General features: G+C 35.6%; 1 protein-coding gene across 3 annotated transcripts in view; it reads left to right on the top strand.

Moving 5' to 3' along the window:
• The window catches only part of TBC1D8B (TBC1 domain family member 8B), a 66390-nt gene extending 39891 nt beyond the window's left edge, over positions 1–26499 (top strand). For all 3 annotated transcript variants that reach the window (XM_087426716.1, XM_087426715.1, XM_004440447.3), the window contains exons 11-21: positions 9180–9297; positions 10244–10529; positions 11476–11605; positions 12141–12239; positions 16403–16471; positions 16958–17198; positions 17946–18011; positions 19463–19546; positions 20600–20656; positions 22062–22159; positions 23943–26499. In XM_087426716.1, coding sequence (XP_087282842.1) covers positions 9180–9297; positions 10244–10529; positions 11476–11605; positions 12141–12239; positions 16403–16471; positions 16958–17198; positions 17946–18011; positions 19463–19546; positions 20600–20656; positions 22062–22159; positions 23943–24338 — 1644 coding nt within the window. In that variant the 3' untranslated portion in view covers positions 24339–26499. The remainder of the gene's footprint in view (positions 1–9179; positions 9298–10243; positions 10530–11475; positions 11606–12140; positions 12240–16402; positions 16472–16957; positions 17199–17945; positions 18012–19462; positions 19547–20599; positions 20657–22061; positions 22160–23942) is intronic.
• Positions 26500–27922: the final 1423 nt, after the last annotated feature.

The raw sequence follows: 27922 nt of genomic DNA, 5'->3' as shown, positions 1-27922 counted from the left end.
CATGAGTTCTTTATATATTTTGGAGAGTAAGCCCTTATCAGATGTATGGTTTGCAAATATCTTCTCCCAATTCTTAGGTTGTCTTTTCATTTTGTTAATGGTTTCCTTTGCTGTGCAGAAGCTTTTTAGTTTGATGTAGTCCCATTTGTTTATTTTTTCTATTGTTTCTCTTGTCCGGTCAGACACGGTGCTTGAAAATATGTTGCTAAGACTGATGTCAAAAAGCGTACTGCCTACGTTTTCTTCTAGAAGTTTCATGGTTTCAGGTCTTACATTCAAGTCTTTAATCCATTTTGAGTTAATTTTTGTGTATGGTGTAAGGTAAGGGTCTACTTTCATTTTTTTGCATGTGGCTATCCAGTTTTCCCAACACCATTTGTTGAAGAGACTTTCTTTTCTCCATTGTATGTTCTTGGCTCCTTTGTCAAAGATTAGCTGTCCATAGATGTGTGGGTTTATTTCTGGGCTTTCGATTCTATTCTATTGATCTGTGTGTCTGTTTTTGTGCCAGTACCATGCTGTTTTGGTTACTATAGCTTTGTAGTATATTTTGAAATCAGGGAGTGTGATACCTCCAGCTTTGTTCTTTTTTCTCAGCATTCCTTTACCTATTCGGGGTCTTTTGTTGTTCCATATAAATTTTAGGATTCTTTATTCTATATCTGTGAAAAATGTTGTTGGGACTTGGATAGGGATTGCACTGAATCTATAGATGGCTTTAGGAAGTATGGATATCTTAACTATGTTAATTCTTCCAATCCAAGAACACGGAATATCTTTCCATTTCTTTGTGTCGTCTTCAATTTCTCTCAGCAATGTTTTATAGTTTTCGGTGTACAGATCTTTCACCTCTTTGGTTAAGTTTATTCCTAGCTATTTTATTCTTTTTGTTGCAATTGTAAATGGGATGGTATTCTTGATTTCTCTTTCTGCTACTTCGTTGATATTGTATAGAAATGCAACCGATTTTTGTATGTTGATTTTGTATCCTGCAACTTTACCATATTCGTTTATTACTTCTAAAAGTTTTCTGGTGGATTCTTTAGGGTTTTCTATATATAAAATCATGTCATCTGCAAATATTGACAGTTTCACTTCTTCCTTTCCAATTTGGATCCCTTTTATTTCTTTCTCTTGCCTGATTGCTCTGGCTAGGACTTCCAGTACTATGTTAAATAGGAGTGGTGACAGTGGGCATCCTTGTCTGGTTCCTGTTCTTAGAGGGATAGCTTTCAGTTTTTCACCATTGGGGATGATATTAGCTGTGGGTTTCTCATATATGGTCTTTATTATGTTGAGGTACTTTTCCTTCTATCCCCATTTTATTCAGAGTTTTTATCATAAATGGATGCTGTATCTTGTCAAATGCTTTCTCTGCATCTATTGAGATGATCATGTGATTTTTATTCTTCATTTTATTAATGTGGTGTATCACATTGACTGATTTGCAAATGTTAAACCATCCGTGCATACCTGGAATAAATCCCACTTGATCATGGTGTATAATCTTTTTAACGTATTGTTGTATGCAATTTGCTAGTATTTTGTTGAGGATTTTTGCATCGATGTTCATCAGTGATATTGGCCTGTAATTTTCTTTTTTTGTGTTGTCCTTGTCTGGTTTTGGTATCATGGTAATGTCGGCTTCATAGAATGAGTTAGGGAGCTTCCCCCCCTCCTCAATTTTTTGGAAGAGTTTGAGAAGGATAGGTATTAAGTCTTCTTTGAATGTTTGGTAGAATTCACCAGGGAAGCCGTCTGGTCCTGGACTTTTATTTTTGGAGAGGTTTTTGATTACTGTATCGATCTTAGTGGTGATTGGTCTATTCAAATTCTCTACTTCTTCTTGATCCAGTTTTGGAAGGTTGTATGATTCTAAGAATTTATCCATTTCTTCCAGATTGTCGAATTGGTTGCCATATAGCTTTTCATAATATTCTCTTATAATCTTTTGTATTTCTGAGGTGTCTGTTGTAATGTCTCCTCTTTCTTTTCTGATTTTACTTATTTGTGCCTTCTCTCTTTTTTTCTTGGTGAGTCTAGCTAAATGTTTGTCAATTTTGTTTATCTTTTCAAAGAACCAGCTCTTGGTTTTATTAATTTTTTCTATTGTGTTTTTGGCCTCTATTTCATTTATTTCTGCTCTGATTTTTATTATTTCCCTTCTTCTACTGATTTTGGGCTTTGTTTGTTCTTCTTATTCCAGTTCCCCTAGGTGCATTGTTAGATTGTTTATTTGAGATTTTTCTTGTTTGTTGAGATAGGCCTGTATCGCTATAAAATTCCCTCTTAGAACCGCTTTTGCTGTGTCCCATAAATTCTGGCATGTGGTATTTTCATTTTCATTTGTCTCCAGGTATTTTTTGATTTCTTCTTTGATTTCTTCATTGACCCAGTCGTTGTTCAGTAGCATTTTGTTTAATCTCCACGTATTTGTGGCTTTTCTGATTTTCTTCCTATAGTTGATTTCTAGTTTCATACCGTTGTGGTCAGAAAAGATGCTTGGTATTATTTCAGTCCTCTAAAATTTATGGAGACTTGTTTTGTGGCCTAATATGTGATCAATCCTGGAGAATGTTCCATGTGCATTTGAAAAGAACATGTATTCTTCGGTTTTTGGATGGAATGCTCTGTATATATCTACTAGGTCCGTCTGTTCTAGTGTGTCATTTAAGGCCAATGTTTCCTTATTGATCTTGTGTTTGGATGATCTATCCGTTGCTGTAAGTGGAGTGTTAAAGTCCCCTACTATTATTGTGTTACTGTCTATTTCTGTTTTTATGTCTGTTAATAATTGCTTTATATGTTTAGGTGCACCTACATTGGGTGCGTAGATATTTACAAGTGTTATATCCTCTTGTTGGATTGTTCCCTTGATCATTATGTAATGCCCTTGTCTCTTTTTACAGTTTTTGTTTTAAAGTCTATTTTGTCTGATATGAGTACTGCTACCCCAGCTTTCTTTTCATTGCCATTTGCATGGAGTATCTTTTTCCATCCCTTCACTTTCAGTTTGTGAGTGTCTTTAGGTCTGAAGTGTGTCTCTTGTATGCAGCATATATATGGGTCTTGTTTTTTTATCCAATCAGCCACCCTGTGCCTTTTAATTGGAGCATTTAGTCCATTGACGTTTAAAGTAGCTATTGATAAGTATGTAATTACTGCCATTTTTCAACTTTTTTTTTCCTCGGTGTTTTAGTAGTCCTTCTCTGTTCCTTTCTTCTTCTATACAGAATTGATGGTCTCTTTAGTTTGACCTCTGTCTGAAAGCTCTACTCTTTAACTCCCCTCCTGCCTCCTTTTATGTTTTTGATATCATATCTAATCTAACCTCTTTTTTGTGCATTTGTATCCATTACCCTCTTATCATGGAAATAGATAATTTTTCCTATTTGTGGTCTTCTCTTTTCCCCTTAAATCAGTCCCTTTAACATTTCTTGTAGCACTGGTTTCTTGGTGACAAACTCCTTCAATTTTTGCTTGTCTGGGAAATTTTTGATCTCTCCTTCCATTTTGAATGATAACCTTGCTGGGTAGAGTATTCTTGGCTGTAAGTTTTTTCCTTTTAGCACTTTAAATATATCATGCCATTCTCTTGTAGCCTGTAAGGTTTCTGCTGAGAAGTCAGCTGATAGCCTTATGGGGTTTCCTTTGTATGTAACTTGACTTTCTCTTGCGGCTTTTAGGGTTCTCTCTTTATCTTTAATTCTAGACATTTTGATTATGATGTGTCTTGGTGTGGGCCTCTTTGGGTTTATCTTGTTTGGGGCTCTCTGTGCTTCCTGTACCTGGATGTCTGTTTCCTTCCTTAGGTTAGGGAAGTTTTCATCTATTATTTCTTGAAATAGATTCTCTGACCCCTTGTCTCGCTCTACTCCTTCTGGGACACCTATAACACAGATGTTAGTGCGCTTGATGTTGTCCCAGAGGTGCCTTAGACTGTCCTCACTATTTTTAATTCTTTTCTCTTTTACCTGTTCAGCTTGGGTAATTTCTTCTAGTCTTTCATCCAGCTCACAGATCCGTTCTTCTGTATCCTCTACTCTGCTTTTGAGTCCCTCTAGTGAATTTTTCATTTCCAGTATTGTATTCTTCATTTCTGATTGGTTCTTTTTTATATCTTCCATTTCTTTGTTGACGTTCTCACTGAGTTCATCTATTCTTCTCCCCAGATCAGTGAGCATCCTTAACACTCTTTGTTTGAACTCTCTGTCAGGTAGGTTGCTCATTTCTGTTTCACTTAGTTCTTTTTCTGGGGTTCTGTCCTGTTCCCTTACTTGGAATGTATTCCTTTGCCTCCTCATTTTGCCTCTTTCCCTGTGATTGTGTTTGTGTATTAGGTAGGTCAGCTATGTCTCTTGCTCTTGGATAGGTGATCTTATGTTAGTGATGGCTTAGGAGGCCTGCAGGGTGCTTCCCCAGTTCTCAGTGTTCCAGGGGTGACCCCTATGTGGGCTACGTCTGTCCTTCTGTTGTGGCCTGTTTGCTCCCCCTATAGGCGCCCAGGGAGGCTGAGTTATGCTCCTGGCCAGCTGTTGTAATGCTCAGCTGCTTGTAGTTGTTGTGGGCGCTTCAGTCTCTTTATCAGGTGTGGGGAGCCCCAGCACAGTTGGCTGCAAGTTCCAATACCACATTTGTGTTGCAGTATTCCTTTTAAGTGAGTAGGCCCCCAGCATGGCAGGTTGTTAGGCTCAGGGCCTTACAATTGCTATAAGCCTCCAGCCTTTAGGTCTCTTGTCAGCTCTCTGAGGATTGCAGCTGGGTGGGGCTGGCCTCAGGCACAGGAATACCCAATTGTTTCAGGCTTTGGAAGATGTGGCAAACCCCCTATGTGGGTCTTTGAGAAGCACAAATCTTCTGCAGCTGACATGCCCTGCTGCCCACAGGTCCACACACACAGTCAACACAGTCCTGCCCCTTGTGTGTGCCCGGACCTCCCGAAGTGTACCCAGTCTCTCCACGGTGGGAGCCCCACACACTCCACCACCGCCCCACACTCTCCACCCGCTCCTTGTGCACGCCCTGCCCCACTGAAGTCGGCTCAGTTGCCAGGCTGCAGAGAATCAAGTCACCAATCTATGCAAGCCCACAAGATGCCTGAGGGCTTGTTGTTGGGTGGGGCCAGTCTCTAGGGTGGGCTGCCTGCTCTGGCTGAGCTGGATTAAATCGGTGCTCTAGCAGGTGGGCCAGACCCTGGGCTAGTAGGCCCCAGGGAGAACTCCAATGGAGTCTGTGTCAGCACGCCCACACCAGGCCACAACAATGGCCACCGCCAATGCCCCAGTCCCTGGAGAGGTCTCACCTCTCACCGGGATGCACTCAGGGCCTATCAGGTGAGTCTCTTTTCACCAAAGCACTGTGCACCTTTCTTTCTGGTGATTTTAGGTTGCTTTCTGAAATGGGTGAGTTTGCGCATGGGCCCTTTAAGAGCCGGTTTTAATTTCTTTGTGAACCAGCTTTTCTGGGGGTACTCCCCAATGTTTTAGTAGCAGGCAAAGTCAGATATTATGCCACTCATCTCGATTGTGCTGGGTCCACAAAATGCCCACAGCGGGGGCCCTCCCCGGCTCAGGGCCCCGCTCCTCCAGGGAGGCTGCATACCTGTGGGCTGCTCCCGGGTGGCCGTGAACCTGGTGGCTTGTGAAGGCGGCGTTTTTCCTCTCCAGAAGGGAGTTTCTGCCTCTTCTAACTCAGTTAGGATTGTCCATTGTTGCAGGAGTTCCTCTTATCCAGTTTTCACTTCTCTCTCAGGGATAATTTTTCCACGAGTAGTTGTAAATTGGCTGTGTCCGCAGGAGGAGGTGAGTTCAGAGTCTGCCTTCGCCGCCATCTTGGCTTCCTTCCCCCCCAAAAAAAAATCAAGGTGTTGGATTTTGTCAAAGGATTTTTCTGTGTCTATTGAGATAATCATGTGATTTTTTTCTTTTATTAATATCGTGTATTATGTTGATTACTTTTCATGTGTGGAACCACTCTTGTATTCTCAGTATAAATCTCACTGGGTCTTGGTGTATAATCTTTTTTATATATTACTAGATTCAGTTTGCTAGTATTTTGTTTAGGATTTTTGCATTTATATTCATAAAATATATTGATACATAGTTTTCTTGTGATGTCTTTATCTGGTTTTGGTATCAGAGCCTCATAGAATGAGCTGGGTAGTGTTTCCTCCTCTCCTGTTTTTTGAAGAGTTTGTGAAGGATTGGTGTTACTTCTTTGATATTTGGTGGAATTTGCCAGTGAAGTCATCTGTTCCTAGAGTTTTCTTTGTGAGAAGTTTTTTCATTACTAATTCAATCTCTTGTTATAGGTCTATTCAGATTTTTCTATTTCTTCTTGAGTTGGTCTTGGTAGTTTTTTTTTTTTTTGTCCGGAATTTGTCCATTTTATCTAGGTTATCTAATTTGTTAGCATACAGTTGTTCATCATATTCCCCTATAATCCTTTTTATTTCTGTTAAGGTTGGTAGTAATGTTCTCTATTTCCTGATTTTAATAATTTGAGTCCTTTCTCTCTGTCTCTCTTTTATCTTTTTGGTTAGATTACCTAAAGCTGTTTCAGTTTTTTTTAATCTTTTTTTTAATCTTTTCAAAGAACCCACTTTTGGTTTTGTTGACTTTTTCCCTATTTTTTTCTATTCTCTGTCACTTCCTTCTTGGACCGAGCCTCAAGATTACCCAGAGGTGAGAGTTTAGGGCATTTTCTGTTGTTTCCTGAGCATACATACAGCTCTGGGCATGCATAAAGCTATATCATACACATGGCCTTCTAGATTCCTAGGAATATGTCAGAGCTTTTCAAACTCCCCTATGGATATCTCATTCCCCAGATTTTCATTTTAAACCTTTATTAGCCTATTGTTTGGCCCAGCTGTTATCCACAGCCTCAGGCAACCACATGTTCAACAACTGCCTCTGAGTATTTTCAAGGAACACTCTGGGGAGAAGGCTCTTTGCCTTGGGTGAGCTCTGTATCAGGTCAAATAACGACAGCCTTGTAAGTGGGGTCTTCCAGGGAACCAACAGACAGGTCAAATAATGACAATTTTCTGAAAATGGGGCTGTGAAGGAGCTCCAACCCCATTTTGTTCCCTCTGGTAGCTACTAGGTGCTGGTTTCCAACCATGATTGCTGAGTATTGGTTTTTAAGGCAACTGTGAAGCCGAGGAGTGGGGATGGGAATAGGGCAATTTAAAATGCCACAGAGCTCGTATTTTTTAACTGAGATTCAGCCATTTTATTAAATAAATGCTTCCTGAGTTGCTGTAAGCTTTTGGTTAATTTTCAGAGTTCTGAAAAATTGATTCTGACAATTTTTGCCAGTGTTCTTGTTGCTTTTATAGAGGAGAGCATTTCCAGAGGGCCTTACTCTGCCATTTTCACTGACACCCCCTCCCATTATGGCTTCTTGAACAGGAAAGTGATGGAGTAAAAACTGAGCTTGAGGTCAAATATTGTGCCAGATCTAGCAAGGAACTGACATACTTAATATACAAATCTATAAGAAAAGTATTAAAATATAAAAATGAGCAATGGATATGAAAAGATTAGTCACAAAACAAAAAATACAGATTGATAATAAAGCCTAAAAAAGAAAGTTCCACTTCAAAGAAATTCAAATTAAAACCATCGGATGCCATTTTCACTATCAAATCTGCAAGGACAATTATAATTATTGCAATTCTTAGTATTGACAAAGGAGCAATGAAATAAACATTCAGATACTATTGGTCAGAAATATAAATTGGTACAGTCTTTCTTAAATACAATTTGGCAATAATATTAAGTCATTTAAAAATAATATTTTTGACCAAATAATTTCATTTCTATGTATCTTTCCCGAGAAAATGGTAAAACACTTGGATGAAGATTTATATACAAAAATATTCATTGCGGTATTATATATAATAGTGGAAAAATTGGAATCAACCTAAATGTCCAACAACAGTATAATGGTTAAATAATTTATAGTATTGTCAATTTATTAGATTATTTTACAGTCACAAAAAATACTGTTTTAGAAGAAATATTTAATGGCATTGAAAATGTATAATATAATGCTAAGTGAAAAAAATCAAACTTTAATGTACAGTTTGGTCCAAATTTTAGAAGGAGAAAAGGGAAGGAAGAAAAACACAAAAAAATACATCAACTTGTTAACAGTGGTGGTCTCTGGGTAGGTAGGATACAGGAGATTTAATTTTCTTTACACTCCTCCATTCTTTCCAAATTCTGTATTTGTTACCTTTATAATAAAGGCTGTGGCCAAATGGTATATAAAAATGATCTGGGGGCCGGCCTGGTGGCGTAGTGGTTAAATTCACACTCTCCACTTCGGTGGCCTGGGGTTCACAGGTTTGGATCCTGGTCGCGGACCTGTGCACCACTTGTCAAGCCATGCTGTGGCAGCGTTCCATATAAAGTAGAGAATGATGGGCACAGATGTTAGCCCAGGGCCAATCTTCCTCAGCAAAAGAGGAGGATTGGCAACGGATGTTACCTCAGGGCTAATCTTCCTCACCAAAAAAAATAATAATAATGATTATTATTAGTAATCTGACATTTATATGCAAGATAGATTAGAAGACAGGGAAAGTTAGGGTGGTAGTGGGAATAGAGAGGAGAAAGCAAATCTAAAAGACATTTTATAAGAAGAAACTCTAGGATATGAAGACGAATTGGATGTGGCAATTTGTGGCAGACAAAGGGTTTCTAGCATGATCAAAATTAGGGTAGCAAAGAAGAGAATCCTATTTAATAGGGGAAATAAGATGTTTAGTTTTGGACACAATTGAGGATGATTGACATCTTAGGGATGTTCTCCTGTAGATAGTTGAAAATACAGATGAAGTTTGTTTCTCTAATTTTAGTATATCCTTGAAAATTATGTTTTTTTCCAGATTTGCGATAAAGATTTTTTGTTGAAATTAGTCTAAATTAGAGAAGTTTTACTTATTATGTTCTATATTCATGATATTACTGCTTTATTTTCCTTGAATTTACTGTATAAAATAACTGATTAGCAAATGATAGCCTGACTTCACTTTGTTTTGCTTTGGACTGGCTCAGAGTACGCATGTTTGCATTATGATTACTCTCATAGTTGTTATTGCTGAAAACTACTATTTGAAGAAGAAATGTGATTATTACCTGAGCAATATTTTTTTTTATGAATTTTAGGCAATGAACATTTTGACTTCAGTGTTGCTTCTGTATGCAAAAGAGGAAGAAGCTTTTTGGCTTCTGGTTGCTGTATGTGAACGAATGCTGCCTGATTATTTTAATCGTCGAATCATTGGTAAAAAAAAAAAAAACACATATACACATATACAAACACATATTTGTTTTCTAAACAATTTATATGTCTCTTGTCTATCCAATTACCTATCAAATGGAAGAACTGAGCAATTAGGTTTGAAATACACAAAATGCAAGCAATATCAAAATGTCACATTCACTGACATGCTCAAGAGAAGAGCTTTTTGTACTGAATATATGATTGGAAAGATTATTTAATATGTTGCTTTTTTTTAAATAAAGTAGCTGGTCTATTTCTTAATAAAATAGAAATTTTAAGTTTATTATCTCTGTATTGCTAAAACAATGGTGATCTGAAGCATCCAGAACTACTGGAAAATTTTTAGTAGTTTCTTGATGAGAGAGAGATTTTAATCAGCTTAAAATCTTCACATTTATATGAAAGGGTGTAGATATTTACAAGGTTTGAAAGAAGAATCAAGTTCTTAGTTTATTAATTGTATAATATTTTATTTAGCCATCAAATATTTGTAGATCTGTGATCCCCTACCTTAAAACCATAGGTGATCTCTCCTTTGTGCCCTCACAAGCCTTTAGTATCATAGCTAAGTCATTGATTGTATTGTCTTTTGTTACCATTATTTTTGTATTTATCTTACGTTCTACTAGATATTAAGCTCTTTGAAGACGAGACCATTTAATTAATTGGTGTATCTCTTATACCACCTATTACAGGTTTCTTCACATAATAAAGATTCAAGAAGTAACTGTTAAATGAATTTGAATTGAGTTTTTCAGGTGCTTCTTGATGCATGACACTCTGCTAGCAGATAAAGAGATGTGTGACATATAGAAAAGGCACTGAAGAAGTTCATAATTTAAGGAAGAGAAATGAGATATATCAACATACTAATAGAAGTGGGAAGGTATTGGAAACAAGTCCCTTTGAAAGGTGTTCATTTTTAAACTTCTTTTTATGTTCCCAGGTGCCTTGGTGGATCAGGCAGTCTTTGAAGAACTTATCAGGGATCACCTTCCCCAGCTGACAGAACACATGACTGATATGACATTCTTCTCCTCAGTTTCTCTCTCATGGTTCCTCACACTTTTTATTAGTGTGCTACCTATTGAAAGTGCAGTGAATGTGGTGGACTGTTTCTTCTATGATGGAATAAAGGCCATTTTACAACTGGGATTGGCAATACTTGACTATAATTTAGACAAACTGCTGGTATGTAAAGATGATGCTGAAGCCGTGACAGCTTTAAACAGGTACTGTAAGAACTATAACATTTAAATCTGGAGAGTCCCTTAGAGATTATGTTGTTCAATCCCCTTGCTTTACAGATGAGGAAACTGAGCCCTAGAAACTTTAAACAATTTGCCCAAGGTTACAAAGCTAGTTGAATGAAAAGGCTAGGCCTAAAGTCCACTCCTCTGTTTTCAAATAGAATATAACAAAAGTAAATCACTTTGAAGTAAACCACTAGGTTATATACACATTTACACTAATATTGTTGATTCACTATGCTGGGACTTTCATAGTCCCGGTTTGAATATAAAGTGTTGCTGTGTAAAAGTAATTTGAGGGGGAAAGGGTAGTTGATAATAATGTTAAATATCCAGTGGGGGAAATTGTTCTAGTTCCAAGTGGTTTCAATCAGGTAGGCTGAGCTTTATTTTCCTAGTGCATTTTCTGTGAATGCTATTTTGTGTTGGAGCACGTGTGGGTTTGTGTGTGTGTTTGTGTGTATACACACTATGTATGTATATGCTAAATGAATGAATATTTGATTGGGCAACTGTTGTAATGGTGCATCAAATCCCATTATATACAGAATAAAATATAAACACCTCACTCTGGCATTCAGAACTCTCTATATTAGGTCTTCAGTGTACCTTTCTTATTTCTCCTTACATGCTTCTACATACCCTATATTCCATCCTTACTGGGCTATGTGGTATTTGCTGAGTACTCTCTGGGCCTATTTTCTTCCTTCATGTTCTCTTTCCTGCCTCTGAAATAATTTTATCACCATACCATTCCCCCATCCCGTGTCCTCCTGATTCCCAACCATCTTCAAATTTCACTTCTTCGTATGACCGTCCCTTGTCCTCTCAGTTGAAATTAACCTCTGACTAACTAGGGAGAAATTAGCTGTCATTTTCTCTGCATTTTATTTCCACTAATTCTTGTATTACTATCACTTTTGGATAGGTTTTTTGACAATGTCACTAATAAGGATAGCCCATTGCCTTCAAGTGTTCAGCAGGGTTCAAATGTGAGTGATGAAAAAAGCAGTCATGTTAGAGTGGATATTACAGATTTGATTAGAGAGTCAAATGAGGTAAGTTTTTTTATACCATAAATATAATTACATAGCATATTTAAAATAATTAATACTATAGTTATATTTCTAGTGGTATATTAAGAGTAAGGTAATAATACAAGTAAAGATATAATTTAAAATCCGACTTCACTTTAAAAATCAGTTCTGTGAACTGTTCCTAGGTTACATAGCCTCCTCTGTTCAGTTTGCTTTTCATTAAATGAAACGATATTCACTTGCTTTCACAAATAATGACCACTTTTAAATATCTATCACTATATAAAAAGGTGAGAATTATTCTCTTCTTAGAGTCTAAGAATTTTACCAATGTTCTTGTACTTGGTCTAGACATATAGTAGATGGAATTCTCTCCAGTGAATATATAGAAAAACTGAAACATGGGAGGTGAAAATTTGCATAATCACTGAACAACTTAGGAAAATAACTAGAAATAGAACCAAGGCCTCTGAGAATTGAGTCTGATGAAATTCAATTGTAAGAGAAGTGGATGTTTATTATGAATGAGTATCCACTGAAATCATATTTCTTGCAGAAATATGGTAATATTCGCTATGAAGATATACACAGCATGCGCTGTCGAAATAGGTTGTATGTGATACAGACCCTAGAAGAAACGACAAAGCAGAATGTGGTGAGTATGCGCCCAATGGGGGAAAACTAATTGGAGTAATATTTTTTCTTCAACTTCCTTTAAAAAATTATCACTTCCTGTGAAGAAAATGAAAATAACTAAACTTTTGAGCTAGATTCTTGCCACAGCTTAGCTTACCATAAATTTTTGGAGAAGAAATGTTATTTTCTTCTGGTTGATTTATGTTAGTTTCTGCAATATGTTTTGTGTTATTTGACCTTCAAATTGAATGCTATAATGTAGGCATTTAAGCATAACATATTTGTGATGTGCTTCATCAATGAGAACAGCTGACCTACATAGTAGTCAGTGCTGCTAATATATATAATTATCCTTGGATGCCTAAGATAAAGTGAAAAAGGTGTAAAGCAGTGTGTTTTAAATACTCTCCTTTTTAATATTTGGATGGCTACATAAGAAGCTGTTAATATTGGTTGCCTCTAGTGAGTGGGATTAATAGATTGCTGGTCGGAAGAGGGGGAGTTTTACTTTGCTATATATATCCTTCTGTACTGTTTAAGCCATCCTGAGCACGTATTGTTATTGTAAACCTACTTGCTTAAAGGCCAAGTCCTCAGAGATACAAATCTGGGAAGATCAACATTTCTGAAGATTCCAGGTTTAGATTCAAATTAAATAATTCAGTGATGTTACCGTGATATAAGTAGCAGAGAGCCCCCTTGTTTTAGTTTTTATATATTAACTTTAAAAAAATACTGAAGTAATGCATGCTCATTGTAAATATTTTAAACATTATAGAAATATAAAAAGGCAAAGTTCCCCTACCCCAGGAGTAACCAATATTAAAATGATTTGGCATATATCCTTCCAGATCTTTTTTCTATGTATCTGTACGCATAAATGTGTATGTGTATTGAGGGGGAATAATATAGTTTTTTAAATGAGGTCATACCAAGTCACTTTGTTCTGCAACTTCGATCAGAAATCTATTATGGTCATTGCATATAAGTACATAAGATCTACCTCACTTTTCTTAATATACTGAATAATATACTATAGTATGGATATGCTATACTTTATTTAATATGCCTTGTTGATACATTTAATATGTCTCCTACTTTTTTTGCTCTTTCAAGTAATACCTTATGTAAACATCCTTATATATCTATTTTTACACATTTTTAAGAGTGTTTCTATAAGGTAGATTCCTGGAAGTGGAAGCTGGGTCAAACAGTGTGCCCATTTAAAAACTGACAGGGCCTGCCAAATTATCCTCCAAAACATTTGTTCCAAATTATAATCCCACCAACAGTGTGTAAGAATGCCCTACACTCCCACTAACATCAGATACAGTCATGATCCACATAATGACATTTTGGTCAATGATGGATCACATATACGATAGTGGTCCAATAAGATTAGTACCATATAGCCTAGGTGTGTGTAGGCTGTACCATCTAGGTTTGTGTAAGTACACTCTACAATGTTCTCACAACAACGAAATTGCCTAACCATGCATTTCTCAGAACATGTCCCCATTGTTAAGCGACTCGTGACTATATTAAAAATCTTTAATTTGGGTCAATTTGATAGATAAAAAATCAGATCTCACTTTTTCATTTCAGTAATCACATATGTTTATTAGCATTTTTCATTTCTTTTCTTAATTGCCTATTGGAAGCCTTTGCCCATTTTTCGATCAGGTTGTCTTTTTATTATTAATTTGTAGGAGCTCTTTTTATATTAGTGGTATTAATTCTTTGTCAGTTATATTTGTGGCTAATATATCCCCCCAATCTTGTTGTTTCTTTCATTTTCTTTACGGTATATTTCATAGTATGTAAATTTCAAATTTTTATGTAGTCAAGTCTCTTTTTCTTACGTGTTGTATGGGTTTCATGTCAAACTTAGCAAGGCCTTCCCTATGCAAAATTATATCATTTATAAACATTCTCATATTGGCTTATAGTACTGGCATTGCTTTGGTTTTTTTTAACATTTAGATCTTTAATACACCTTAAGTATGTATTTTGTGTATAGTGTAAGATAGGACTCTAATGGTATTTTTTTCCAACTGAAGCACTCCATTGTTTGAATACCATTTATTGAATAGTCTATCCTTACTATACTCTACTCTGCCTTTTTCATATGCTAAATACTTATATATATACACATGGGTTTATTTCTGGAGTCTTTTTTTTCTTCAACACCACCACACTGTTTTAATTATTGTGGCTTTATAGTCCATTTTGAAATCTGTTAAGGCTTTTAAAATTCCTTTTTAATATCCACTTTAATGATGTCTTTTTAAATGTCTTTTAGTAAGCATTTGTAGTTTTCATCATGTAGGTTATATATATTTCTTGTTGGGTTTATCTATACCTATATATTGACTCGATGGCACTAATGACAACAAATGTATTTTATGGTGTTGTGCTAATATGAATGAGATCTTTTTTCCTTTACATTTTCTAATTTGTTTATTGCTGTGTATGTAAAAGCTATTGATTTGCACATGTTACTTTTTTAAGTAGCCATGGTACTGACTCTCATTAATTCTAATATTTTTTCGGTTGAATTTCTTGAATTTTCTGAGTAGACGGGCATATCATTTCTAGTCTTAGAGTTTTGACCCTTCCTAATATTTATACCTCTTTTAGTTTTTTTGTTATTGTATTGGGTAGGATCTTCAGAGAGGTACTAAATAGTAGCAGTGGACACAGGCTTCCTTTCTTATTCCTGAATCTAATAGGAATGCCTCCAGTATTTTATTGTTAAGTATGATGTTTGCTGTTGATTTCTGAAGGATGCCTTTTATCAAATAAAAGAATTTCATTCAATTTCTAAGTTAAGAGGTTTGGGACATTTTTAAAAAATCAATACTCAGTGTTAACTTTGATCAAATGACTTTTCTATATCTTGAGATGATACATTTTTCTACTTTATTATAATAAATTATATTAAATAATTCCTAATATTAGACTTCTGTTGGATTCTTGAAATGAATCCTATTTGGTCATGTTGTATTATTCTTTTAATATTCTGCTTTGATAATTTTGCTAAATAGTTTAGCTAGGTTCTTTATATCTATGTTAAAGTGACATTGGCTTAACATTCTTCTTTTTTTTGTGTTTGCTAACTTTAGTTTTCCTATCAGCATTGTGCTCATGTATAGAATGAATTTTGGAATAAGTCATATTTTTCTATGCTCTGGAATAGTTTAGATCACATAGGAATTATCTATTACCTGAAAGTTTGAAGAAATGAGCCTGTAAAACCATCTGCGTCTGCTGCCTTTTGATGGGAGGCAGATCTTGGATTACCTTTTCAGTTCTGTCTATTCAGAGCTTGCTCTTCCTGAGTTCATTTTCATCATTTATATTTTCCTAGAGAATTATCCATTTCATCCAGTCTTTCAGATATATTGATATAAAGCTTGTTGAGTTTATTCAACAAGAATTTAATGCTACCTTCTATGTGCTGAACACTTTAAATGGCCTCTATATCTATGTTTATATTATCCTTTTCCTTCTCAATGACATTTATTTGTGCTTTCTTTTATCACACTTGCCAGATATTTGTCTACTTTACTTACTTTTTCAATTAACCAACTCCTTGGTTTTATTTATTGAGTCTACTTTTTTTTTTTAATTTGCTCTCTTTCATTAATTCTAGCCTGTATCTTTACCCTTCCTTTTTAAGTTTCTTAAATACCAAAATTATTGTGCCATTAGTGCTTATTCTTCATGGAACAAGATAAACTTACATATTTTCTAAGCTTATTACTTCTTGGATTACGTTTTTTGCCACAGAGGGGGAATGTACGTCTCCCAATGCCTTTGAAGTGTTTAATGACAACCCCACATGATGACTTAACAAATTGCTTGTGTGGCAAGAGAGAATATATGGAATGTGTCTTAGAATACTGTTGCTTATATTTATAGACATTAAGTGGCTGTCCTTTGGCAGCGATTTCTGGGTATGAAGAGATGAAGGTCAAAGTATATATCAGAGTAGAATTGAACTGTAGTCTATGTACAACCTTTTTAAGGGCAAAATCAGTGCATTTACCTTTCTTTATTCCTTTAAAAAGTTAGAAGAAAAATATTTTATTTTGGTGGAGGGAGATTTCTAAATGGTTTCAAAGAGAATTTCTATACTCAAGTGTTAAATTCTAAATTGCTTTTACTTGTTTTTCAAAGTTGCGTGTTGTATCGCAAGATGTCAAATTGAGCCTTCATGAATTGGATGAACTTTATGTCATCTTTAAGGTACTGTTGTTTTTTGTTTTTTGTGGTTTTTTTCGGTGAGGAAGATCAGCCCTGAGCTAACATCCATGCTAATCCTTCTCTTTTTGCTGAGGAAGACTGGCTCTGAGCTAACATCTATTGCCAATCCTCCTCCTTTTTTTTCCTCAAAGCCCCAGTAGATAGTTGTATGTCATAGTTGCACATCCTTCTAGTTGCTGTATGTGGGACGTGGCCTCAGCATGGCCGGAGAAGCAGTGCGTCGGTGCACGCCTGGGATCTGAACCCGGGCCACCAGTAGTGAAGCGCACGCACTTAACCGCTAAGCCATGGGGCTGGCCCTGTTGTTTTTCTTTAAATGAAAAATAATACTCTTTTAGCAGAATTTTACCATAGCCACTCAAATATTTTATCTTTAATTATTTTAGTAGACATGTTTAAAAGAAAAAAAATCTTATGAAATTACTTTGTCTGATTTAATGACTTTCCTTCTTTATTTTTTTTTAATAGAAAGAGCTTTTTTTTTCTTATTATTGGTGTTTGAGTTGCCCAGTATTGAAGCACCATGACCCCAGTCTGCCATATTTGGAACAGTATCAGATTGACTGCCAGCAGTTCAGAGTGTTGTATCACTTGTTGAGTCCATGGGCTCATTCTGCAAACAGAGACTCACTAGCTTTATGGACATTCAGATTGTTGGATGAAAACTCTGACTGCCTTGTAAACTTCAAAGAATTCTCCTCTGCAATTGGTAGGACGATATCCAATAATTTTCTTTTCTAAAAAAATATAAAGGTACCCCTAGAAATACTAACTACTGCCTATTATTGCCAATTTAGTCTGATTTTATCAGCTTGAGTTATATTGTCTCCAGCGTTAGCAATAACTGGACCTTTTTCTGTTAGTTGTTAAATCTAAGTATATTGGTCTCATTATGCCCAACCCTCTCAGAAAAGCGAGCTGTTAGATATGGATGTTTTAATGGTTAACATGAAGGAAGAAAATGTTTCGATTTTCCCACATTCAGGCACAGGGATGCTTCAGGAGGATGTCCCCCTCAGTAAAAATCCAACCACATAGCCTAGAAAAGTGGTAGAGAAATATCCAACAAACACGTTGTACCTGTAGATAGTCCACCAGTTTTATTGTTCCTTTGCTTTTCCAGACACCCCAGCATGCTTTCTTATCAGACATTTCCCCTTAAAGAGGAGTTCTCTCCTTAACTGAGGCATAAGGCCTCATTCAAAAGAAAAACTCTGAGGTTGAGGGAAGGGAGATCAGCAGGAGAGCATTTTATCCCTCTGATAAAGGGTATTTTGCTTATACACGTGAAGGAGAGAATCTGGCTAACTGGGTGGTTTAACTGTTAGCTTAAGTAACAGAAGGTTTCTGAATCTTAATCCCTGGCTAATGTCTGTATTTTAATTAATCTGTATTGCTGGAATTGATTGAATATTCTTTTGATATGTGATTATTTGCAATTGAATTTTTTGAACAGACGTAATGTACAACGGAAGTTTTACTGAGAAGCTTAAGCTGCTTTTTAAGCTACATATTCCTCCAGGTAAGAGCTTAACAGTCTTTAATGATATACGGGAGTTTATTCCATTTTAATAAGTATAATTACAAGTATAATTCCATTTTAACAAATAACATAATTTTCAATATGACATAAGGTCATTGCTTCATTGTGGCCCATGGATCATATTTCCAGTATTTTTGCCGATATTTAGTTACAGTGAAATCTATGGAAGAGAATCTGTGTAACAGATGGGTTCACAAGTTCCCTTCCTGTTAGTGGTCAATCACTTTAATGATAAATAGTTTGTGTATAAGAACTACCTATCATTTGAATATTGGTATAATGTTGAATTTTTGTTGTTGTTGTCATTAGAGAGTAGAACTTAACTTTAGACAAACTGCCAAACTTGTGAAATACTACAAAATTATTCAGAAAAATGAGACCGGGCAGCAGGGATATTACCATTTACTGAGCACTTGCTCTATCAAGGCATTTACTTTACATGCATTCTTTTATCCTCACAATATCCCTGGAAGGTGGTATTATCCTTCCAATTTTGATGATATGGAAACTAAGGGTCAGAAAGATTAAATTATTTGCCAAAGATCACATAGCTAATAAATTACATAGCTGGGATTCAAACTGAGGTCTGACTCCAAAGCTCAGGTTTTTTCTCTTCTACCATACTGCCTCAGTGTTACTACACCATTCCAGTTTACTTAAGTGTTTCCCTCTGACCTTAAGAAGCTGCCTTTCCCAGGCCTGATCCGTGTTTTGGGAAAACAGTCTTAGGCTTTAAACCAAAGGAACATCGCAAAAGTACCTTTTAACTTAGATAGGGTAATTCACAAAAACAAACAGCACCTCTTAATTTGTCTAAAGCTACACCTGGGATCTCTTTTAGAGCCTTCCCAGGATAGCCAGGAACCATTCCTTACCAGCCTAAAAATCTAAAAGCCATCTTTAACCCTTCACACACTCAAATCACAAACATAGCATTAAAAATGAAAGACAAACCACCTAATAATTTAATTATGAAGGACTTGACATTGTCAAGGCAAATTGCCATTAGAATGTCTAATATTGCCATGGAATGAATATGCTTTGAGTAGAGGGACCAAAAATATAAAATATACTGTGTATCTGTTAGAGCACTCAACGTCATGTTTTCCTTATTATTGAAGATGTTTTTAAATGACTGAAGTCACATTTTTGGAGCTTTCCAAATGCCAGATTTTCTTATTTCAACTTGTAGTGGCTCTTGGAAAACTATTAAAAAGCGAGGAGGAGAAATAATAGAACTCATAGTGATCAAGTACTTCTTGTTACTTGCTGTATAGTAGAGTAGTACCACTTCCACATTCCTGCACATATGTCTTTCTTCTACAGAGACCCTTTGTTTAACTCTCTGCCCCCAGATTTACTTGACCCATTATAGGACCCGTCTCTGCCCCTCATTGTTAGTAACTGTGATTTGGGTTGTCTGTTTTCAGCTTATACTGAAGTGAAATCTAAGGACCCTTCAAAGGCAGATGAACTTTCCGAGGAAGAATTACTTTATTTCAGTCAACTCCATGGTAATTATCTGTTAAAAATATATCTGTTTTGATGATTAGTCACTAATAGAGATCTTCTTGGCTTAAATATTCTTTGCCCAGCTACCACTAGTGAAATTTGGATTAACTATACTTTATACTTCTTTTGTGCTACTATAGCATTTAGCACCATGCTAAATGTATGGTAAATACTCCATAAATATTTGACTGATTAACTAAACTACATTTTGGGTTTTGACTTATGGAATTTTTGATTTACTGGAGAATTATAAAAAATGTTTTTTGTTTCTACTGATGTTGCAGAAATTCTAAAATGTATCAGACCATTTTCATGCCTTGTTAAAATACAATGAAGACAATAGAATCTTTGATGATTGAAGGTCATAGCTGTTATTCAAACAGTGAATACTTATTATAATTCACTGTAGGTGTAGGAGACAGGGATGAGTCTGTGTCCAAGACATAAGTTGGAAGTCTCACGAGCTCATTTTTGTGTCCTTTGCTTCTTTTTCATGAATATGAATGTGTTATAGAGGGGTAAGTCCTGATTAACGAACGTATGTTTATGATTGTTATATGTTAGTGTTTGAACGTTAAGTTTGAAGAGACATTACAAATCATCTGGTCAAGTCTCCTAATTACATAGATAAGGGCACTGAGGCCCAGAAAGGAGAAGTGACTTGTGCAAGATTTCACAAGTTATTGCCACAATCAGGACTAGTAGCTCAGTCTTCTGACTTCCAGTATGTTTTCTTTTTCTTAATAATAAAAGTAATACAATTTAATTTGAGGAAAAGTCACAAAGAAGAAAATACTACCCAGAAACAAATTCTTAATATTTGGTATACTTCCTTCTATGATTTTTTTCATGTGAATTTTCCCCTAGTGTTCTTTTTTCCATAAAAGTTCTTGAATACTTTGTCTTCTAATGATAGGAGGTCAGGTCAGCCAAAATTGGTTTGCTGAATTGAAGAAAATAACATGTGCTGTAAGTCTTTATATAAAATATTATTTTATTTTCAAAAGGTATTTGTTAAATATTTTACAAAATGCAATTGCTCTCTTTTCCCCTAGTTTCCAAGCCTGTAAATGAGAAGGAAGCAGAATCAGTAAAAAACAGCCCTGAAAAAGGTACTATGATCTAGGAATATCATTTAGTTTATTAAGTTATTGTTTTGGTGAATAGGGTTAACTACACAAAGGGGAAAAGTGGATTTCCTTTAAAGGCTATTGATTTGTCCTGAGAGCTTTTTTAATTTCTTTGTGTTAGTTTAACAATTTATTCTTTCTTCTCTTGATACTTAAGTCTCAGAAGTTATAGAAAATATAATAGTAAATGATCTATATTCATTTAATTTTTTTTATTTTGAAAGTATTTATTTTTAATTACAAAAGTAATAGATAATCCTTGTAAGAGAAATTTAAATAGTACAGACGTCCTCATACCCTCCCCCAACCTCACCCTGAAGTAAATGTGAAAATATTTTGGTCTACATCCTTTCCAGACCTGTTTCTATGTATACACAAACATATATAGACATCTCTCTTTGTAAAAAAAGACACATTCCATGAATACTGTTCTACAATTTGCTTTTTTGATTTTGCGATATATCATGGACATCTTTTCACATCAGTACATTTGAGTCTATCTTAATTCTTTTTAATGGGTGCAGAGTATTCCCTTGTTTGGTTGTACCATAATTTACTTCAATAACTAGCACAATATTGATAGACTTTTAGGTTGTTTCCAATTATTTATAGTGCAAACTATGCTGCAAAAAACATTTTTATACTTATGTTTTAGAATACTTTTACACATATTTCTTTAGGATAGGATAAATTCATAGAGGTATGAGAATGCTGGGTCACAAAAATGTACACATTTAATATTTTGATAGAGGCTGTCAAATTGTTCTCCAAAAGTCCATCGTTCTTTTTATGTTTTTGAGTAACATTTAGTTAGAAAAATGATTAATTGCTGAAGCTCTATTTAAATATGACAGCTTCCCCAAGTTTTTCAGTATATCCACCTAGTTTTCCAAGGGATCTTAAATAATTATTAATAAAGTCACATTAATATCACCTTGATTGAATTCTTCAAAGGAATGAATTAATAAGTAGTGTTTTGAATTTTTGAAAAAGAACCACCATAGGCCACTTTGGTATCTGCGTATTGAGGACATCATATAGAAGCTATTTTAAACTAAGTAAAGTATGCATGAGAACGTCTACGTGAAATTTACATCATCAAGTCACAGTGTACTGTTTAATCTAAAATGCATCCTTCTCCCTCTCTCTTCACGTCTTCCCTAGTTCCCAACCTTCCCAAAGTAAAAGTTTTAGTTTAATGGAAATGGAGAATGTATTCTGAGAGTCAGTGAGTGAAATAAAAGGTAAATTCAGATCATTTCCTGGATTAAAAAAGGTGGAATCTTATATCTCAATGAAATATTTTTCAATCATAACTATTCTTTTTGAGATTTGGGAAACTATAGTGGGCTGTTTGTTAAGAAATGGTTTTGTTCCCCTCATTCAGACAAAGGAAAAGTTGATATTCAAGCATATCTAAGTCAGTGGCAAGATGAGCTTTTCAAAAAAGAAGAAAGCATTAAGGATTTACCAAGAATGAATCAGGTACAGTATTTTCAAAGAAAAAATTCTAGATTCTTTTTTTAATGAATGTGGATGTATCCAACTCTAAAATAGCTAACGTTATTACAAAAATAGTTAAATAATGTATGTATCTTCTCTGTAAGTTTCAGATAAGCAAGAAGAGTGGGAGAAAATTTTTTAAATTGATAAAATTAATTATTAATTAATAAAATTTAAATGATTTTCTAAAACCCTTAAATGCATCTGGTGTTTCAGTATAGTTCCTCTGCTATGACAACATTTGTACCTATAGAAAAGATGTATGTATAACATATAAAGATATACACACATAAAATATGTATGTATAACATATGCTTCAGTGTTTTCTATTTCCAGCTTTATTGGAAATGTTCATTTATTCAGTTCAGTATACTTTTTTTTAGTGCCTACTAGGATGACACACCCTAGTGCTAGGTACTAACTAGGAATAAGAAGTTACTAAAATAGGTCACAGCCTGGTTCCTAATCATCTTGTATTTGAACCTGCTCAAACAATGCTAATGACTACTATTGACACAATTCTAAATCCATCTCTTTCTTACACACTATTCAGCCAGTGTATATTATATTTAATTGAAATCTGTTGGTGTAGATACTGAGGATTCCCAGAGGTTTACCAAACTGAGAACCATCAAATAACTTAGCATTTCTCAATGGACTAGGTAATTTGATAGTTAGTTGAATAAGCACTTTTTTAAATGAATCAATATGATATATTTATTCTAAAGGTTTTATAACAGTACTGCAGACTAAGGAAGAAAGAAAAACAAAACTTACAAGTTTGGTACAATATATTTTTATGAAGTATATCCTTTGAATTTGCTTTTTATTTACAGATAAACTTCGGATAATTGACTTATAGAACTCTTGTGTTGGATTTTTTTTTTAATTGGCAAATATCTTCTAAGAATGTTTATGGATTATCTAGGGGCAATTAGCAAACAAACTAGTTTATTTCTCCTCTTGGGTCCCACCTCAGCCTTTAAAGAGAAACATATCCAAATGGACTCCTTAGTGCTACCTTGTACTATTAGATATGGTCTCAAAACATTCTTCCCTAAATTTAAGTCATCCTAGTCGAGTGCCCACTCTAGCCCTTTGGGGAGATCAAGGGAAAATCGTTCTTAATCCTGTCACTAAGATTGGTTAATGAATGAATGATTTACATGTAGGCAAATATGGGACTTTGCCTAATTAAAAGTACCACCTAACATTGAAGGAATGCTGGCAGGTAAACTGTCGAGGAATTATTGTATATATATAAGACATGTATATAATGTACTGCTATTAGGCAACAAATGAGAAGACTTAAATGGAATTTTTTTCCATGGTTCATACCCATCTTTCTAGAACCAAGATTTATTTGGGGATTAATCATCAGTTCTTGTAACTTCTATGGTGAAAGTTATATGCTACAAATTCTTTTTTTTTTTTTTTTGTGAGGAAGATTCGCCCTGAGCTAACATCTGCCAATACTCCTCTTTTTGCTGAGGAAGACTGGCCCTGGGCTAACATCCATGCCCGTCTTCCTCTACTTTATATGGGACGCCGCCACAGCATGGCGTAACAAGCGGTGCGTCGGTGCGCGCCCGGGATCCGAACCGGCGAACCCCGGGCTGCTGCAGTGGAGCGCGAACACTTAACCGCTTCCGCCACCAGGCCAGCCCCCCTACAAATTCTAAATAGAATACTGTTCACTTCTAAGTTTTCTTTATATTTGCTAAATCTACTATCAAATGTGATATTTCTAACTTGTGTCTTCTAGTCACAATTTATTCAGTTTTCAAAGACCCTATATAACTTATTTCACGGGGACCCTGAAGAAGAGTCATTATATCAAGCCATTGCTGTTGTAACCAGCCTTTTGCTCAGGATGGAAGAAGTTGGAAGGAAACTACATAGCCCTACATCATCAGCCAAAGGATTCTCTGGTACAGTCTGTGCTTCTGGAGAATCCAGTGAGGAGAAAACAGAGAGCTGCGTGGAGAAAGATCCCTCCTCTCTCAGGGAAGAACCTCAGTGGTCATTTGCATTCGAACAGATTCTTGCCTCTTTGTTGAACGAACCAGCATTGGTGAGATTTTTTGAGAAACCCATAGATGTAAAAGCCAAACTAGAAAATGCAAAAACCTCTCATTTAAGTTCTAGAACCAAGATGTAAATATCTTAACAGGAATTGCCTATCATAGACAAGTTTACCAAGATTCCTGTAGCTATCCACTTGATTCCTGGGAGTAGGGATCAGGGATTTATCTTGTTACCCATGTGTTTGAAGGTTAAAAAAAGATATTTGGAAGCACAATAGTTCATTCCTTTGTGGTAATCTCTATAATTTTGATATTCTCCAATACAAATGTGCTTTTTATATTTCACAAGATATGCAATATTAGGGGAGTATGCTAAATGTTACCACCAGAGGGCACCACCATGTCACTTTTAGTAGGGAGATTACTAGTTTGTGCTGCTATTTACATATGATGATTTTGAAAATGTGTTGTTATGTTTGAGCATTAGTGATGCTGATATGAATCGATAAACCTTACTTTCTGAATTGTCTCAGTCTTATTAGAAAGGTTTAGAAAGCCAGGATCTTAGCTCTATATAGCCTTAATTATCTAGAAGATTACCATATGAGGGCCTCATTTTCAAGTTATCTAACTGAAATGATATTAACTTTTTAAAGTTAATCTCATTCAATCTTCTAATAATAAATGATTTTTTAGTAACTTCTGCATTCACCCTACCTGAGCGGTTCAGAAGCTACTGACTCACTTCTAACTCTGATACTGATAAAAACAAATCAGAAACTCAAAACTCTAGGCCGATAAAAGGGAAAACAATATTGGACTTGGATTTAAGCTGGATAAAGCAAACCTTTTCAGAAGGATTAAGAAATAGTTCAATTAACTAACTGTATTGTCTCTCATTAGACTGAGAAATAACTTGAAATTCTTCTGAGCACTGCTGTTGTCGCACTTGACTCAGAGTAGCTTGCGACTGCTTTGGTTCTAGCTTTAGATTTTGGATTTTCATCAGTTATGTTTTAACTTACATTAGATAGACCAAATTGTTGTATGTCTGGCAAGTTCATGAAGTGTACTTGTGTGTAATGATTGTTAAGGTGATGTATAGAATCGCTGGCATCTATCTAAAAGGTTTTGACTATTTAATTTAGATGTGTAATTTCTATATACTTTATGCTGCTTATATTTCAGTCAATACAATGAAAGTCCATTTAGAAATAATGGGCTTTGTTAGCACTTTAAAGAAAAAAAAACAAGCAAATCACATCTGTTCAATCTTCTTTGCTCTTTCTGACAAGAGCAATTTATTAATCAATTGATTTAGGAAAATGTGGGGAGAAATCACCCATTGTGGCTTCTTTCTTCATAAAAGTCTTTGGTTTTAAGCCCTTTGACTTTTCAGATGTGAAACAGTGAAAGAGTAGACATCCTTTACAGTGACCCAAGAAGTCTCCCTTTCTGGAAAGAAATTGGTATAGTCAGCCTTTGGCAAGAATCCACTGTGAACAAGGCCTAACACAGAAGGCTTCATCACCATAGAGTATGTTATTTTCAGAGAAACTCAAGAATTTTTAGGTTGACCCTTTGAAAATTTCATAAATTGGCCTTGGCCAAACACTTACTAGTAGTGTCTTTAAAATGATTTGGTCAATCTTGTCTTTTCAAGGAAATTACCACTTAAAGAGATAGTTGGTAAATAAGCATCTATGCCTTTTCTCAGAAATGATTTGCTCAAAGCGTGTCCAAATTTTAAAGTTTAGTTAATCGTTTATATGTTAAACTATCACACCTCTGTTATTATGCAATGATTAGTAAGTTATACTACAATAGCTCTAGAAAGACACAAGGCTCTAAGCTTATAAAGACACTATTGCACATACCTTGTTGAGTATTTTGTCAGCTGTACTTACAAAAAAGATACTTTCTTAAGAACATATGTTATTAATATTTGATATAATTTTAAAGTCAATATTGAAGATTACTTAGTATTGTATTTTAGCCTAGATTAATTAAAATTGAATACTTAAAGAGATTTTTGAGTTGCAAAACGATTATAAATGTAAGTTAAAAAGACAAACATTTATTTTCTGAGTCTGCAAGAGAAATAAGCTGAACACATAGTTTTCTAGTTGCTAACTTGTTAAGCAAACGGGTTGTTCTTAATATTAAAAAATCTTACCTAGTTGTGTCAAACTGAACCAATGCATTATACCTTATACATTAAATTAAATATGTGATAAGGTGGCTTTACTTGTCTTTATAAAAATAAATATTATAATAAACATGAAAAATGGTTTACTTAAAGATAGTACTATTATTTATTTTGATGCATTTTTATTTACACTTAACTCAGTTATCACTTAAGGACTTCCCTCTTATATTAGTTAAGGTTCAGTTGCAGAGAACAGAATTCACTCTAATTAGTTTAGGCAGGAAAAATATTATTACCAGACATTAAGTGGCTTACAGAATTATCAAGAGGACTGACTCTAAATTGAGCTTTCAAGAACAACTTCCAAAGCTACACCACAGAACGAAGCCACTAAGGGAATTGCTAATTCTTCTACGATTAGGAAACTGCTACTTCCCACTGCCATAATAAAAAACCAACACTACAGCTGCCACCTCCTGAACCATGCTCTACCTGCTATGATTTACACCAGCAAAATAGATGCCACGCCTTTCAGTACCCACGAGCTAGTGACTAAATTGCGCTAGAACAACCAAACATCTTCACAACCATGTTTCCCAGCAGAAATGGCAGAAGCATAGCCTCCAACTCCCTTCTGTCATTCAAGTCTCACGAGTGTGCATCAGATTAGCCTATAATACATCCAGAATCCTAGTTGCAAGGGAACCTGGGAAATGTGGAATGGACATTGAACGCTATTGCTGTGTAACAAATTATCACAACGTATATTTATTATCTCACCATTTCAGTGGGTCAGGACTCTAGGCTCAGCTTAGCTGGGTTCTCTGCTTAGGATCTCATAAGCCTGCAACCAAGGTGTCAGCCAAGCTGGTTCTCATGTAGAGGCTCAACTGGGGAAGAATCCACTTCCAAGCTCACTCAGGCTGTTGGCAGAATTCATTTCCTTATGGTTGTAGGTCTGGAGGCCCCAGCTTCTTGCTGGTAGTCGACTGGAGGCTGCCCTCAGCTCCTAGAGGCTTCACTCAGTTTCTAGCAGCTGCCCTCAGCTTCTTCAGGCTGCCCACAGTTCCTTGCCATGTGGGCTTCTGCAAAATGGCCACTTCATCAGTCCAGCAAGGAGAGTCTGTAGAGCAAGTCTGCTAGCAAGACAATGTCTTATATAATGTAGCATAATCTTACAGTGGTGGCATCTTATCCCCTTTGCCATATTCTGTTGGTTAAAGGCAAGTCACAGGTCCTACCCACTCTCAAGGGGAGAGAATTAGACGCCACGAACATCAGAAGGCAGGGATCATAGGGGGCGCACCATAGAGTCTGTCCACCACAAACTATCTATGTTATCCACCTCTTTTACCATGCAACACACCCTTCTTCCCATACTTCTACATAGCTAATAGCATCAACAGCATGCTGCTGCCCATCATAACATAAATCTCCCTCATACAAACAAAAATGCACTAATCTTCTCTCCTAAGGGAAGATCCAAGTTTCTATTGGTTACTTGGATCCATCGATGGGTGATGTCCGCTCCTCCTATTCAATCTCAGTCCCATCTTTATATCCTGTAAC

Source organism: Ceratotherium simum, chromosome X, assembly GCF_057802395.1.
Source record: "Ceratotherium simum simum isolate JZ-2026a chromosome X, ASM5780239v1, whole genome shotgun sequence".
NCBI lineage: Eukaryota > Metazoa > Chordata > Mammalia > Perissodactyla > Rhinocerotidae > Ceratotherium > Ceratotherium simum.
Note: the sequence above shows the minus strand (reverse complement) of the source record. Positions and strands in the feature narration are given on the sequence as shown.